The sequence below is a fragment of the Scedosporium apiospermum genome, assembly GCF_000732125.1.
Source record: "Scedosporium apiospermum strain IHEM 14462 chromosome Unknown SEQ_SAPIO_0077, whole genome shotgun sequence".
NCBI lineage: Eukaryota > Fungi > Ascomycota > Sordariomycetes > Microascales > Microascaceae > Scedosporium > Scedosporium apiospermum.
The window spans coordinates 429,985-446,486 of record NW_015971778.1 but is presented as its reverse complement, the minus strand read 5'-3'; the positions used below and the strand labels follow the sequence as shown (position 1 = coordinate 446,486).

The 16,502-nt window shown below is 51.6% G+C and overlaps 3 protein-coding genes and 1 pseudogene across 3 annotated transcripts; 3 read left to right on the top strand and 1 right to left on the bottom strand.

The window, feature by feature from the left end:
* Positions 1 to 1,343: 1,343 nt before the first annotated feature.
* On the top strand, positions 1,344 to 2,242 carry SAPIO_CDS1782 (GANP/Nin1/mts3/eIF-3 p25 family protein; the record flags this gene model as incomplete). Its single annotated transcript, XM_016784969.1, has 2 exons — positions 1,344 to 1,874; positions 1,961 to 2,242. 2 exons carry the CDS (start codon positions 1,344 to 1,346, stop codon positions 2,240 to 2,242), a joined length of 813 nt encoding a protein of 270 aa, XP_016645266.1.
* Positions 2,243 to 2,859: 617 nt separating this feature from the next.
* SAPIO_CDS1781 (uncharacterized protein) lies at positions 2,860 to 11,748 on the bottom strand (the record flags this gene model as incomplete). The annotated part of the gene is made up of 11 exons (XM_016784968.1): positions 2,860 to 3,102; positions 3,170 to 4,284; positions 4,388 to 6,286; positions 6,367 to 6,686; positions 6,757 to 6,806; positions 7,556 to 9,727; positions 10,551 to 10,714; positions 10,795 to 10,960; positions 11,033 to 11,328; positions 11,431 to 11,641; positions 11,707 to 11,748. 11 exons carry the CDS (start codon positions 11,746 to 11,748, stop codon positions 2,860 to 2,862), a joined length of 6,678 nt encoding a protein of 2,225 aa, XP_016645265.1.
* A 1,816-nt stretch (positions 11,749 to 13,564) lies between these two features.
* Positions 13,565 to 13,849, top strand: SAPIO_CDS1780 (annotated as a pseudogene; the record flags this gene model as incomplete).
* A 210-nt stretch (positions 13,850 to 14,059) lies between these two features.
* SAPIO_CDS1779 (uncharacterized protein) lies at positions 14,060 to 16,459 on the top strand (the record flags this gene model as incomplete). The annotated part of the gene is made up of 5 exons (XM_016784967.1): positions 14,060 to 14,820; positions 15,153 to 15,178; positions 15,454 to 15,526; positions 15,627 to 15,795; positions 15,860 to 16,459. 5 exons carry the CDS (start codon positions 14,060 to 14,062, stop codon positions 16,457 to 16,459), a joined length of 1,629 nt encoding a protein of 542 aa, XP_016645264.1.
* Positions 16,460 to 16,502: the final 43 nt, after the last annotated feature.

The window sequence follows — 16,502 nt, the reverse complement described above, 5'->3', positions numbered from 1 at the left end:
GTGCAGTTGAGTGGTGAGCGCAAGAGCACCCCACAATCCTCAGCGGACAGAATGCCGGGATTCAATCGTTCACACCGTTGAAGCACACACTAATCTAAACTACCGCTTCGTCCTGGCTGGACTGGCCAAGTCCAATGTACGAAGTAGTGTCGTGTAAGTAAATACGTGGAAGACTACGAAGTACGTACTTCGGAAGCTGCCAAGCGTGTACACTGCCATTGTCTATGGAAGAGGCGGATCACCCGTAGGACTCAATGCTTCATTGATGTTGCTTTCTGAAGGCTGGTTGCTCTCTGAAGGCTGGGCAGGCCCGGACCGTCTGAAGTACCAATCAGCATTAAATGTACTTCGTAGTAGTGTACGAAACAGTACGAAGCATCTAGCACGAATATCACCTCGCCGAAGGCACCTCATTTTGTTGTTGGTGTCGATCACAAACTCCTCGCAATGAGTGGAGCCAAAGGCTTTCCCTAGATCCTAGGAATGTCAAGTGCGACGGGGAATTCTGCTTCGCAACGGATTGATCAATTGTACGTCGCAGTCTACAAAGGACGAATCCATCGTGGATTCTGTGCCCTTCTTCCGCCATTTGTGCCAGTTTCCAATCAAGTGAGTGCCTGGAGGAACATTTGATGAAGCGTTGCCAAGCTCATAGACTCGATTTCAGTTGAACCTTTTTCTTCTCTCTATGATCCGATGATTCCAAGTCGGGGTTCTACTTCGTACATTGATGTACTTATTATTATTAGAAATACACCTCTGCTCGGCCCTTTTAAGTACCTTTTGGCAATTGAAACCCATCTCGCAATTAGCTCTCATTCTTCTTTGAAAGAAAGGGAAGAAAAAAAGACACAACCGTTATATTTATCAATGATGCTGGCTCATTCATGGGTCATGGTCGGGCTGGTACGAAGTACTCATCGGCTTCGATGTTCCCTCATCCACGCAGCTATTATTAACCCCTGGGCTTCCTGGATTACGCGTGTAGTTACGCCGGCTGCCGCGTCTTGGACATAGAAAAAAAAAAAAAAAAAAAAAAAAAAAAAAAAAGAAAAAAAAAAAATGACTAATAAAAAGGGGATATTGCTTAGTCACCGCCACTCAGCTCATCTGCATTGTCAGCCTTTCCAGACAAGCTCCAAGTACCAACGTCACTCCGTCTGCCTTGCAGTCTCCATCACCATAACGACATCTCGCCGTCCCAATTAACGTTGCGTCGTGGAACCACCACCCTCCAAATATCTTAGAAGAAGCAAAAGAAGAAAAAAATAATAATCATAATACCCGCGGCGACATATATACCTCGAACGACTCCTAGCCAGGTCCCATCCAACGATCTAACGATGGCGGAACAAAACCTAAACCAGATCATCTCCCAACTCAAGTCCTCCCCCCTCCCCTACCCCGAAGCCTCCTCCCTCCTCTCCCGCGCAAAGATCCACCTCCTCCACCTCAACGCCCTCACCCCGACGCCGACCACCCCTTCCCACCTCCTCTCCGCCGCCCGCTCCCTCTACGAGCAGGGCGCCCTCGCCTCCATCCGCGCCCGCGACGCCGCCGCCTTCTCGCGCTATGTCCAGCATCTCCAGCCCTTCTACGATCTTCCCCCATCCGTGCTTCCCCCGGAGCCCGCCGAGCGTAACAAGGTGACGGGTCTTTACCTGCTCCTCCTCCTTACCCAGGGCAAGTACGGCGCGTTCCATACCGAGCTCGAGAGCTTAGCGAGCAGGGAGGGTGGTAGCGATGAGACCGATAAATATCTGGGCTATCCCATCCGCTTGGAGAGGTGGTTGATGGAAGGTAGCTACGACCGCGTGTGGAATGCCATGCAGAGCCGCGAGGTACCATGCGAAGAATACAGCGTGTTCTCAGAGGTATGTTATGTCATTCCTTTATTCTTCTTTCTCTATCTTTGTCCCAAAGCTTCCGTTCCAGCGAGCTAACCTCTTCTTTCATTCAGATCCTGACGAGCCAAATCCGCTCCGAAATCGCCAGCAGCTCGGAGAGAGCTTATCCCAACTTACCCCTGAGCTCCACGAAATCTCTCCTCTTCCTCGACTCAGAAGGCGCCGTCATCGACTTCGCTCGCGAGCGCGGCTGGGTCATCCGCGACGGCCACATTTACTTCCCCGACAGCGCGGAAACGACCAGTGAGCAGGATGCCGCCCAGGACAAGGACTTCAGCAGGACTATCATAGAAAACACGCTCGGCTATGCTCGCGAACTCGAGACTATTGTCTAAGGATGGACGGGCGGAAACCAAGAAGATGGGAGGTGATGCCTTGGCGGGGACGGGGTTTTGGGGGCCGGGGATTGTTGTCTAGAAGAAGGGAAAGGAAAGATGGGATAGAAAGAAAGTTATGACTGGTTGTCGTCGCCAGCGTTGTCTGGTATGCCTCTATGATGGGCCCTCTTCTTGGTAGAGATAAGAGGCCACCGTAGAATGCTATTCCAGGCTTGTATCAAGAGTCTGACTTTTGCTAAAATGGATTTTACCATCAAAGCGGTGGGCTACATCTCCACCATCCTGAAACCAAGGACGTCATTCGTGATGGATTGACCGATTAAAAACCACGGTGCTCCAAAAATTTGATTGACAATAGAAAGACATCCATTTTGCGACTACTCATACGTACTATATCATCAGGCGTCGTAGACATCAAACTCCCCAGTCCCCATCTCTAAAAACCCGGTAACCCTGGATTTTCGCTTTTCTCTTGTTTTCCTCTCTCGGGCCTCTACGCAGCAGACCAAGCAAACTGGTACTTATCAAAGGGATGGTCTAATTAATACCCGCCTCTTCACTATGTTGTTTTTTGCGACTCCCCAGCTCTAGACTACCGACCAAAAACTTGTGCTTTAGAAAAAGAGCTTCAGCCCGCTACCGTGCTTTCCAATCTCACAGACTTCGCAGACCCTGCAAACCTGACCCTTGTACTTGGTGTGGTACTTGGATCCGTCAAAGGCGCACTCCTCGTACGAAGTCCCGCTGTAGATGGGTGTGTGGCTAGCCGCGCAAACGTCGAATTCCGCAAACTGGTCGAACTCGATCTCAATAGCATCGCTGGGGTTGCGTTCGCATTGCCTCTTCGTCTTGGTCGCCTAGAAAGGTCTTATGTTAGTTCGCCCTTTCAAGGTAGGTGTGTAGGACAATCCTGGGTGTACTTACGTTCTCAACAATCCTGCTGGATCCGCCGTTTGCGAGGATCCTGTTCGCAAAGCTCAGTGCCAAACCGTAGTTCTTGGCACGGAACGCCTGCTGCATGGCGCTTCCCAAGACAAGCTGGCGATGGGGGACTTCGATCTTGGGGATCGTAAAGTACGCAGACAGCTCCAGGCTCCTCTTGAGAAGTTGGGGGTTCTTCGAAACCTCATCGGGGGTACCCAACTGCCTCCTGCCCAGTTCTATTGACATGGCCACCGCATACTCGCTTGCCGATGCGATAAGCTTCTTTGCCTCTTCAACCTCGCTCTCGCTCGAGACGGCATTGATTAATATCGCGTGGAGAATGCCCTTGAAGTAGCGGATACCGTCCTCCAACTTGTTGGTTTTCATGGCGTCGTAACCCCTCTGGAGATCGTTTGTGGCCAAATGTTCCAAATCCCGAGGGACGATGGGGAGTACCTGCCTAGGATCATCCTCCTCGATCGTGCGGCGAACGTAGTTGACAAGAGCAGGCAGACCAGAGGACGCGGGGAGGTATGTCTTAGAGGCCTGGTATACCTCCAAGAACCTCGGCTTCAGAGGCGCGAAGTGCACGGCGCCTACCTGGCGGTTAAGAAGTTGCATCGCGGACTCGAACGATCCACCAGCAACATGATCAACCGCCAGAGGTGAGTTGCGCGCCCATTGCTCCGCCTCGCTGCTTCCCGAACCGACGGCCTCTGTGCTTTCCACATTGACAAAGTCATTCTCCAGCTCCGGAACAATATCATCGCCCATATCCCAACCAGCAACATCCTCATCATCAACGATATCCGCTGCAGCGCCATTGTGCTTGTGCGCATCTTCGTCATCTTCATCGATGGCCTCTCCCTCGGCGGCCTCATCCTCCAGGGACAGTCCTTCAACTTGACCAAGGAGAGCCTTTTCGAAGAACGACTGGGAGGTCGCCTTTGTGGGCCAGTTGCTCTTGAAAGTGGGGACAACAGGTCTCGGTGGTGTCAAGCCCTGACCGACGCTGGGGATGGAAAGCTGGTCTTCCGTGAGGCCAGTGGCCTCAAGAATCGCCTCACATTCCTCCTCAAGTCCATGGGACTTAGCAGTCACGTATGCTAGGGGATCTGAGAGGGGGAAAAAAAGTATTAGTTGCGTGCCCGATGACGGGCAGGTTTATCAGGAAAAGGGGGGATTTGATTTTTTTTTTTTTTTCCTTTTTGCACTTACAGAGATCGATTTCCTTGAGCATTTGAATGCGGTCCTCCACATCGCCGAGGTAAAGTGCATTATGGAATCGAGAGGTATAATCGCCGCGGTGTTCGGCGATCTTCGCCATTCTGGCGAGCTTCGAGTTGTCACCCGTGCAGAGGTACAAGAAAGACAATTTGTCAAACTGCTTGAGCTTCTGATAGCTCATCTCAACAATTTGATGTGCTCCGTGAGCCAAGGCCTCGGTACTTAGCCTAGACCAGAGCTTTGGCTTATCCAACTCCTTCGCCATCTCAACGGCGACGTCTAGATTGCCACATTCAATCGCTAGCTCAAACCGAGTTGTTGGGTCCTGAACGAACTGAAGAGCGATCTCGGGATAGCCCTTCTTCTGGAGATAGGAAATGATGGACTGGCCGACAAGGCTCGAGGTCCGGATGATGTGAAGCATTTCTTCATAGTTTCGCTTGACGAGCGCGAGCTTGAAGCGGTACTCGGTGGGATCAATGTGGAGGACTCTTGGCTTTGCGGACCTATCCAAGCAATAGACATTACGGCCCTGCACACGGACAAGGTAGACTGTCTGATCGAGCGTGCGAACGATACCGTTATCGCCGTTTAGAAGGGTATACTTGACGTGGTTCAGAGTGGAATAGAGCAGGACGCCGGCATCATCCCAAGTGGCGCTCTTGATCCGGATTGTCTCGTGCAGAGTGCTAAGCTGCTCGAGGGTCTTGGAAACGATAGTGATGTTGTGCTTGCTCAGAAGAGCCGCGATCCTGCCATCGTTGGACCACACCACATATTTGACGCCGGCAACAGTCAGTTCGGCAATAGTCTTCTTTTGCTGAATATCATAGAGATAGACGGCCGTGGGGGTGATGATGAGAATATTTCCCGTACCGCCGAAATAGATGTCGGTGGTGCCGTGAGGAGGCTTGAAAGAGCGGGTAACATTGTTCGAAAGATCCTTGATGTCAATGGTCTGCGCGGCGGTGTTCAATACCGCAAATCGGTTTCGGGCGACAAAGATGGCGGAATTACCGCTTCCACGCTTCGAATCGGTGGAGTCGATAGCGCCCGTACCATCCCGAGGAAGCTTGAGAAGCTCGTAGGAACCTCCATCAGCTGGGGAAGTAACGAGAATAGACTGGTCGGCAGGGTTATAAGAAAGGGTCCGAGGCGGTGTCCAGGGGTTTCCGAGCTTCTTGAGCACGAGGAGTGTGGGGCTCTCGGCATTCTTCTTGAAGTCGTAAGACTTGACGTGTTTATCCTTGGTGATATACAGGAGGGTGTTCTGGAAGATGGCCGAGGCAGGACGTTCGCGCTCCAACTTGAAAACCATGACACCGTTGTCATGGCCGGCGGCGAAGAGGTTGATTTCAGGATGGGCAGCGACAACCCAGAATCGATCATTCTCTCTCTTGAACGACTGAACAGCGGTCCTCTTGTTCAGGTCCCAAACGCGAATAGTCTTATCTTCGCCGACGGAAATGATCAAATCTTGGTGAGGGTGGAAGAGACAGGAAGACACATTCTGGAAGTGCCCGCGGCAGGTATCGACCTCCCAAGCCTTCGTTTCGCTCATGCGCCAGAGCTTTACGAGCCTGTCATCGCCGGCGGACACGATAAGCGGCATGGTCGGATGGAAGGCAACCCAGTTCACACCCCTATCGTGGCCTTCGAGAACAAACTTGACAACGGCGTCGGTATTTCCAAACATGTCGGTCTGGTTCTGGTTCGCACGGGAGACTTGCTCCTCGAAGGACATCGAAGTCGGGGCCGAGTGCTTTTTGCGCAGTCCAGAGATATCCCAGACTCGAACGGACTGATCGAGGGAAGCGGAGACGACCAAGTCTTCCTTGGGGTGGAACTGCGCACACATGGCATAGTGGTTATGCCCAGTCATGGTGCAAACTTTACAGACGGCAACGTTAGCATACTTATTCTAATCGGATATTCTAAAGGGAATAGGAGAGGGCGCAACGGAAACATACTCAGTGATCGATTCTGCCAGTTCCATATTCTGATCGTTTGGTCATCGGACGCCGACAAGATCCACGGAAGCTCGTGGTGGAACACGACGGTACGGACGTAGTCCAAGTGACCATTCAAAGTAAAGAGACATCGCCGGCTCTGGTAGGACCAGACCTTGATCTTATAATCATCACCTCCAGAAACGAAAAGAGGCTGGGTGTTATGGAAATCGACGGATCGAACAGGGCCATCGTGCTCTTCAAAGCGGTCAATTAAGGTGCCCATGCGGTAGTCCCAGAGTTGTATAGTCGAGGAGTGTAAGGAAACGAGGATCCATGGTCTGCATCACAGTTAGAGGCGACGACGTCGGGAAGGAAAGCAAAAAAGGGGGGACGTGTTAATGCGCATACCGCTTCGGGTGAAAGGCGATGCCCTTTGCCCTAGACGACTTGGACTCGAACTACACAGATCTTCTAGTTAGACAAAGTAGCCCAAAGTATTAGAGCACAGGGTTGCGCATGAGGTTTTCTATACCTTGGTCAGCATACCAGAAGTCGACATCGTGGTAGGTGTGTGTGGTGGGGAACCAGAGCTTCAGGCAGCGGAGGGCGGGATAGCTGGAGCCGACCTGGAGGTTCTGGTTTGGCTCTAGAAGAAGCGCTCCGCTAAGAAGACGGTATCATGAACAGTTGGGTAAGAAGAAAGGTGTGAGCGAGATGCGGAAACCGGTCCTCGAGGTGGTGACGCGGAGAGGCGACCAGAGAGACCAGCTATACTTTTAGAGGTCCCAGGCCAGCAGGGGGAAGGTTCAATTCGGTCAGCGTGGCATGTCGCTGAAGTGTGGGATGTGGGCAGTCGAGTCGGGGACGACTGCTTCAAAGGGGTATTTAGCCGGGTATTAGCCACGACAGCTGACCGCCAGCTGTAAAATTAAGCCCACCCCGCCTCACGAATTTGACTGTTTTGAAGCAACATTGAACAGATGACAACAATTATCCGATCTTAATGATGTGAAGATGGATTCTGTCTTGCTCCTACAAGTCTTCATTGATATCAATTGATCTATCATAGTCGTAAACTAAATCTAACATGCATTAGGTATATAATACTCTCTTCAACCGACTCCCACAACTCCCGCCACTCCACCAACCACTCCACCCCATCTTCCAGGTAGCCTCAGTGCGAGATGTACTGGAACACAGCAGATACCTCGTTCTCCCCAGTCTCCTGTCTCAGCAGCAGATCCTGGATAGAAGCAAGACCGTTGTTGACAAAATGATTCCATGTGCTGGTATCTCCGTACAGCATTCCCGGAGCCTTAATGAACTGCTTCCCATCGGGCTTACACCTCTTGCACTTGAAAGTGTCATGCGTATCGGATGCGGTGCCGGGCCGGTATTGGAAGAGCTCCCGCAGACTATCGAGTGAAAAGTGGCGCTCGACATCCTCGGCAGAATCAACTACGCAACTGGACAAGCTCTGCTTGTGACTCTGACGCTGGAAGATCTTTTCCTCGATCGTGCCGGTAGCGATGAAGCGGTACACAAAGCAATCCTTCTTCTGGCCGTCTCTCCATACTCGCGCTAGCGCCTGCTGGTCGGCCGCTGGATTCCAGTCGGGATCGAAGAGCACCAATCTGTTGGCGCCGATAAGATTCAAACCGCAACCACCCGCTTTGCTGCTAAGGAGGAACACGAACTCGGGGCCGTCGGGGTCGTTGAATTTATCGACAAGTTTCTGGCGCTTGTTGACAGACATTGTACCATCTAAGCGCAAGCTGCCGTAACCGCGCGCGCGGCATAATCGGTCGAAGAGATCCAGGGTCTGGGTGTAATTGCTGATAAGGACGATCTTGTCATTGGTGTCCTGTCGAATTCTAGCGAGCATGCGGTCGAGGACTTGCATTTTTCCAGAGTACCATGGCTTGATGTCTCGGTCGCGACCCCTCGATTCCTTCGGAACATAGTCTTCAGGGTAGCACTGCTCCGAGCCGGGAAGATCGTCGGCCAGGTTAAGCAAGTCAGGATGGTTGCAAAGCTTCTTCAAAATGTTGATGGCTTTCAAAGGCTGGCTACCCTTGCCTCGCAGGAGCGCTTGGATATCCGGGCTAGTGATGAAATAATTGTACAGATCGAGCTGGAACGGCGCCAGGTTGCAGAAAACGACATGCTCGTACTTGACCGGGAGATATTTGGACAAAATGTCGTTTGTCCTACGAATGATGAACTTGTTGACGATTCCCAGAAGTTCGCTCAGGCACTCGTCTCCTTTTTTTCGTTCGGACTCTGATGCATCAGCGTCACGACCCCGGAGAATGGGTATCTCGAATCTCTTTCGGAACTCGAGGCGAGAACCAAGGAGATCTGGGTTGGCAAAGCTGATCAGCGAAAAGTACTCTGATAGATCGTTTTGAATCGGCGTTCCCGAGAGGATGACACGGCGGGTCACGTTAAGGTTGTTTAGTGCACTGAAAGTTTGGCTGTCACCATTCTTCAGCCGATGGCCCTCATCGCACAGCATGAGGCCGATTTTTGTGTGTTTGAGCTCTTCGACGTTTAGACGCAACGTCTCATAAGACACGATTATGACCGGACGGGTGACCGAGCGTCCGGACGAAATGGCCCATTGCCGAAGCTGGCGCGTCAACTCTTCCTTGCTCGCCTTTCCGTCAATAGCGAAGGGCGTAATGGCATCCTCACCAAGCCACTTGACCAGCTCATTGGCCCAGTTTTTCACCAAACTGGAGGGGCAAGCCACGATTGCCTTCTGGATAGTCGATTTTCCAGCATCGGGAGACTGCTTCAGCAGGGTCCACAAGAGCGTGATGCATTGGAGGGTTTTCCCAAGACCCATTTCGTCAGCCATGATGCAACCATTGGCTTTCTCATCAATCATTCCTGTCACGCAATTGTACATGAATTTGACACCCTCGATCTGATGGGGTCGCAAGACCTTTGCAAGCCTAGGGTCAATAACAACGGGAACCCGCGGATGCTCGCCTTCAACCTTCTTCTTGATGCCAAGAATTTCGGCGAGGCTTTTGTGGACAAGAGGGGCATCGAGCTTCGTCGCAGCTTCCTGCTTCTTTTCTTCAACTTCTGCGGCAGGTTTGGGCTTCGGCTTGTCATGTATGGTGGGATCGTACAAGACGATGGCGAACTCGCCGCTGGGGTCATGTAAAGGTCTGGGAACAAAAACGGCGCCCTGGCGAAGACCCAGTGTAGGGGGCGGCCGGTTCGCATTGTAGCCCCCAACCTGCTTGTTGATCAAAGGCACAGAAAACCGCTTCCTGAAGATGGTGTCTTTATCCTTGACCTGAAATACTGGGAACTTGTTCGGATCTCGATTGGCGAGTGCTAGTCGTTCGATGCTGGTCCAGGACTGGTCGTTGGAAGTATCACCGTCAGCTCCGGAATAATCAACTTTTCTCTTCTTGCGGGCTGGGCGATTCGAAGTCGACGTCCGAGTTGCAGACCCAGGGCATTTGAATGGCTTATGAAGACGGTCGAGCGATTGTTGGGAAGGCCATTTCCCCGCGGGCCGGGATTCCCTATTCGGGGTGGATGCTGTAGATTGGTTCCTGAATCCCACCGATTCATCTTTGTTAGCGAGATGCAAGAGAGTGCGAGACAAGTTTCGAGGGTGCCTTGACAGTGCTGCGACGCGTTAACAGGAACCTACATTGTTATTCATGTAGAAAACACGATCATATTATCGAGTGATAACAATTGATGGCGAAGGGAGTCTTGGCGAAGGGAGTCTTGACGAAGCAAAACAGGGAATGGCTTTCTCGTCGAAGGAGCTGTTGCTGAGAGGGAGGTGTCATATAGGTTGGGGAACAAACTAAGGTGGCTAGGTTAATCGCCTCATAACATACACAGTCTCTCAGCAAATGGTGATGACCTCCAGGCAGGCACGACAAACAAAACACCAAGAACGCGTTGCTGAATTACCTTCAGGAGAGAGGGAGACCCCACTTATGCCGTCTGATTGGTCAAATTCTCTCCAGGCCCTTGATCCCACCCCACCAAGATCGCGGTATCACGTGATCCATTAGTGGTGAAGACGACATTGTGAAGAGACATTCCATGCGATTTAACCGAGTATCCGTTGTTACAATATTGTACATGATGCGTAAACGTCCATGCCCATGTGCTTCAGATCCATGTGCTTCAGACAATTCCATATATTGAGTTTAGCTCACCAGCCACGGGTCCTGCAACAGTTCCTTCGCAGTGGGGCGCTTGCTCGGATCCCAAGCGAGGGCCCTCCGCATGAACTGAAGAAATATGGCGTTGTCCTTCAGCTTCGTCTCGGCCATCTTCAAGGTCCTTTCTGCTGGAATAGGAACAAACCCTCCCCAGTTACCTAAGAAGGGAAACAAGTGTTAGTCATTTCCCAAGGTAAGGATGAAGGGGAATAAATAGGTAATTCATCGACAGGCATACCGTTTTTATCCCAGTACTCCAGCGCTCTCTTGTGATGCCGGTTCAGGAGCTCAGGAGGTGGTGGGCCCAGGGCAGCGATGAGTTCAGCGAAGTGAGCCCCATCTGAAAGGCTCCCATCTTCTTTGCAGGCGCTAAACAGCGTCTTATCTTCGAGGAGATCCCACGCCTAGCGATTGTGAGCATGTCAACTGGGAGGAACACAATGAAGCGCTACAATTGTAAGCGGTGTTCGACTTACAGTGAGTCCGACACTCCAAATATCGACAGGGTAACTCCATTGGATCCATAGGAGGCATTCGGGGGCTCTGTACTGGATCGGCATGATGTCTCCAGCATGAGGACCAGGTCCCACTCTCACCTCTCCAAAGTCGGAGAGAAGGAGTGGGCCGAATTTCGGCTTCATGAGACGAGAGAAGTATATAGTTCGGTCTGAGAGTTCTTTGCGGGGAACGGGACTGGAAAGCTCGGTGTCTTCCATTGTTTTGAAAAGAGAGTTATCGTCTAAGCCAAGGAGGAGGTTTCCCGGATGTATATCTGATTATTTTGGTCCCCACCGATCAGTCTTGACAACACAATCTATAGTCTACGAGGATGTATTTACAAGAAAGAAGAGTGAGAGGGAGAAGTGTTACTTACCAGTATGCACCGCTTGTACCTTTGTATGAAGGAACTCGACGGCCTCTAGGAGCTCCTTGATAGCAGCCTTGACGAAATCCTCATCAAAGCCACGTCCATCCATGAACACGGCATTCAGATCACCGAGGCTCATTTGCGAAGCTTGGAGAGCGAGCGCAATATGTTTTCCATGAGGACCGACGACTTCAAAAGAGTCCAGGAGCCTCCTGATCTTACCAGCGCCCACATGTCTGCTAGGCAGGACTTTGTTCAAGTGCTCATAAAAAGGCAACTCACGGTGGTGGAGGGAATTATGTACGTGGATTTTGAGGGCTGCATACTGGTGATTTCTACATTTGGAGGGTCAACTAATCATCATCATCACGACCCTCAACATTAGCATCGTACTCACTCGAGGTCACGCGCAAGCCATATTGTAGATGAAGAGCCGTAGCCCAGTTTGGTTACAATTTGAAAACCGGTTGTTAAACACTTCGCCCAAGCGAACTGGATAGAAATGTCCGGACTTGTATCCCGGCAGTCCCTCTTCCTCCATGGGGCGGTCTTTGTCGATGAGATCAAATCCTTGAGAGGGAAAGGTTCGCGGTTCAGATCGTGGACGCGCCGTCGAAAACAGCCCCAGCTTGGCGGTAAGGCCGCTGAGCGACCATGACGAAGCCATCCGCATTCGGCACCCGAAACATGAGGCTGAAGGCGACGGGAGGAAGGCTGTTGGTTTTAGACTGGAGAATCGCCGCACTGCTGTCCGAGACGCCGTCATGGCACTTGCGTATTTGTGAAGAGGGAGAAGACGAACCAACTGATATTGAAATACCCTGTGGGTGATGTTAATCCGTTTACTTTGTGCACTATCATCAATGCGCTGGCGAACTGATGAGATATTGTTTGAAATCTAGTGAGGCAAACCTCGATTATTTTCTGTTCACCTTTCCCTGTCGTGACCTGCAAGGATCCAAAGGAGACCTGGAATGCGACCTTTACACTGTCTTGCAGATTGATACAGCACGGCCTCAAGCAATCGGAATTGGCCGCACTCCATCACCATGAATCAGGATGGGATGTATACGTTTCAGTCAGGGCGAGCATATAATAATCGCTGCTATCAGGACAAAGTTTCTCTTGTACTTTGAAGCGAGGGGGAGATGCGCATTGTTAACATCCATAATCTCAGAGCCAGGCCAAGGTTCAATTGTTGAGATCAATTGATGCATATCCATCGAGGGCCCAAGCCGGGGTCATCGAGGATGTGCGATGTGCTTCGTACCTGTGTACTTCATCAACGACTCAACGCCAATGTCCCTGGCGGTGACTAAGCACCGTTACATTAGATCTGGCTTGGATCTCCTAGCGTCACTCCAATTAGGACAAGAAGCTTCTCAAGCCAAATCCGAACCGGCGATCGACGAATGCCGGGGCAAAAGAAAAAAAAAAAAAAAGAAAAGAGAGGAAAAAAAGAAAAATCCAAAAGGGACCAATTGCAAACTCAAAACGAACTTCCACCTTTTCCGGAAAGGGAGGGAGCGGTGGCGTCAACACTCCGATAATGCTCCGCAATGTAGGAAATCCCGGTCCTTCCACTGGATTCATCTAAAGCATTTGAATTTGATTTGATATCGCTTCGTATCCATCCATTGGAAGGAACGTGCTGCGTGGACCGCGTGGACCGTGGAGCGTTACAGTTACAGCTATTTCGTGCTTCGTTCAGCCCGGCTATTAGACTCTGCGATGTAAAACTAAATCCGCGGCAGTCCTCGACTTACAAGCGGCTCGTGAAAACTGAAAACTTGGCAGCGGCAGCCCGGATATTTATTTCTTCTTCGCCTCGCTCCAGGAAATCTCTTCTCCTCATTCCTAATTCCCTCCTTCTTTTCCCATTGATCCATTTATTTATTATTCCCATATTCCATCTGCCTATATTTCCCGGCTTGTCCTCTCTTGAGAATTCAGTGAAGAGAATCCCATTCGCATTCCAGTTTCCGCCCACATCCAGGAACTGCACATCACTGCACTACACCCACATCAAGACTTGGCGCTTTACTCAAACAAGACAGAAAGAAATCAAAAATCAAAATCACAAGGAAAATCCCCTCCAAAAATTTCTGCGACATTTTCTCCAATCCCTCCGGAACTCGCAATGTCAGTCCCGACTTCTGCCGTCCCCTCGGTTGCCCTCTCTGCGGCGCCCACGACCCCTCAATTGCAACTCCTCCTCGCAGAGTATCGCTCTTCCATCGTCGGCGGCACCGTCCTGGGTCACTTCGCCCACTGGCGCTACCTAACGCACTTTCGACGCCTCGACCCTTCTGTCCTCGGCCACAAGAGCATCTTCCGCTTCTATGGTGCCGCTTGGGGGTGTGTCTACCTCGGCGTCCTGTCTGCTCTAACCTACGCTGAGCGCAAGAGGCTTCGCGCTCTATAAAAACAAAAGAAAAGAAAAAAAGGCGCGCAATTCCTCGCAAGAAAATAATAAAAGAAAAAGAAAGAGGGGGGAAGAAAGAGGGCGACGGTTTTCCGCGGACGAGCCTCCCGTTCGTTCGGGAATCCTTCTTTGCTGCTGTTGGAAGGAGGGAAACTTGGAGGGGCGCACTGGACTAGGTAAGCGTGGGCGATCCCACTACGGACCGCGGAAATGTCGGCCGACTTCTGGTCCGGCTACGTCAGTGGGGCCGTAGGGATCATCATCGGCAACCCCTTGGACCTCATTAAAGTCCGGTTGCAGGCCAAGGACGTCATCGCCGTCCAGAGTGCCTCGTCCTACGCAAGCCAATTCCAGAGCACCTCGTCGCTCGTCTCCGGCACCGCCGCGCCAATCCTGGGATACGGGGCGCTAAATGCTCTCCTATTTGTCTCCTACAACCGCTCAGAAGCTGCCCTGAACAAAGCCTTCGGGACGAAGAAGAGTCTCTGGTCAGCGTGGATCGCTGGCGCCGTCGGAGGCTTGGCGACCTGGGTCGTCAGCACCCCGACCGAGCTGATCAAATGCCGCGCCCAGACGGCGACCCCGCGCGTATCAAGCTGGGCCATCGCCAAACAGACCTGGAGGACCGAGGGTCTCAGAGGCCTCTATCTTGGCGGCGTTGTTACCGCATTGAGGGACAGTATAGGCTACGGGTTCTACTTCTGGACCTACGAGTTGTGCACCGAGACCTTTTCCGGACTTGACAAGGGCGAATCGACGCTTGCGAAGGAGGCTACCAAGGTGCTGCTGTGCGGCGGATTAGCCGGCATCGCCACGTGGGCCAGCATCTTCCCTCTCGACGTCATAAAAACACGGGTCCAGACTCAGCCGCTTGTAGCAGCTCGGAGCTCGGAGAGGGCTCCTTTGCTATCGGCGACATCCTCAAATATAGAATCACAAGATGGCGCCCTCCAGCAGAAGAAGCCACAACGGTACGGCGCCATTCATGCCGCGAAACTCGCATATCGGGAAGGTGGGATGAATGTCTTCTTTCGAGGGCTCACGATCTGCAGTGTCCGAGCTTTTATGGTCAATGCTGTACAGTGGGCAGTTTATGAATGGATGATGTATGAACTTGGTCAAGGTCGGAAACAGCGCAATCTATAGACTTGGCGATGGATCGATGGATCCATCCAAAACACTTTACGGAGGCGGCATTATCCTATACAAGAAAACTATAGATGTATATATCATTGATGCTTGCATATACCAAAGCATTTTAGCATTTGCACAGAACAACAGGATTAACAATATTACTATCTAGACACACCCTGATGACCATGGTAGCACGTAAGTCTTGAAAAAGAGAATCGATCTGGATGGGTTCTTAATTGTAGATGGAATCAATCGAAATGGCAAAGTCTCCGTGAAAGTGGCCGAGCAGCCCAAAAGTCTCCCACAACATCAGATGTTTCTGGACCATGTATAAAAGAGCAGGAATGCCTCGTTCGTGTCTGAAGGAGACTCTAATCGTTCCTAAACCATCAATCACGAAGAATTAATCCATCTACAAATACTAAATTATTACAATTACCCAAATATTGCCATTGATCCCTAGTTGATAGAGCCGCACCCACCATCCACCATGGCCGAGCAAGCTACCAAGTCCCTGTCCGACATCAACAAGGCCTACTGGGAGTATGGATTTCCCGTCAATCCCTTTCCGGAAACAATTAATCTCATCCCAATTCTTCATAATTCGACATATAGAGAAAACGCACGTCTAACTCAATCGCAGCGAAAAAGCCGACCAGGCCTTCGCCCAAGAATGGATCAAACCCATCGCCAACCTCACCACCCGCATCCTCCGCGAGCACGCCACCCAACTCGGCCTCAGCAAGGACACGCCTAGAGAATCCCCCGTAAAGATGCTAGACTACGCATGCGGAAACGGTCTCGCCTCATGGGTTAAGTACCTCGTCCCAACCCCTCAATGGAATCCGTGTTTGACTTACACCATGATATCTTTAGTCCCTAGCCCCCTATGTCGATACCATCCGTGGCATCGACATCGCCCCTGGAATGGTGACCAAGTACAACGAGCGCGCCAAGGAGGCTAACCTCCCACCTTCTACCATGTCCGCCGTTGAAGGAAACATCCTATCACCATCCGAGGCCCTCCAGGGTCCGGATTGGTCCGGGTTCGATCTTGCCGTCACCTGCATGGCTCTTCACCACTTCGAAGATGCAGGAGAGACGCTTCGTGCCATTGTTAGTCGCCTGCGACCCGGCGGAACCATCGCCATTACGGACTGGGTTCCAAACGGGGCTTGGCCGCCCAAGGGTCATAGCCACCACCACCACGGCGACGGTCACCACCACCATCGCGGAGACCACCATCACCATCACCATGGCCACGAGCATGAAGAAAAACCCGAGGCGCACGCAACCATCAACACGGAGGTGCTATCTTCCGGAAAGGTCCTTGACATGCTGGAGGCAGCGGGATGTGACATCAGCACGGCGTACTACATCGTCGTTGGCGAGAAGTCGCATATCCCCGAAGATGTCGTCAAGCGGCCTGGCGGAGTGAACACGAACATGTTCCTTGCATTGGCCAAGAGGAAGTAGGCAGAATCCGAGGGTTTAATGGCCGCGGTGAGCCATTTGATTA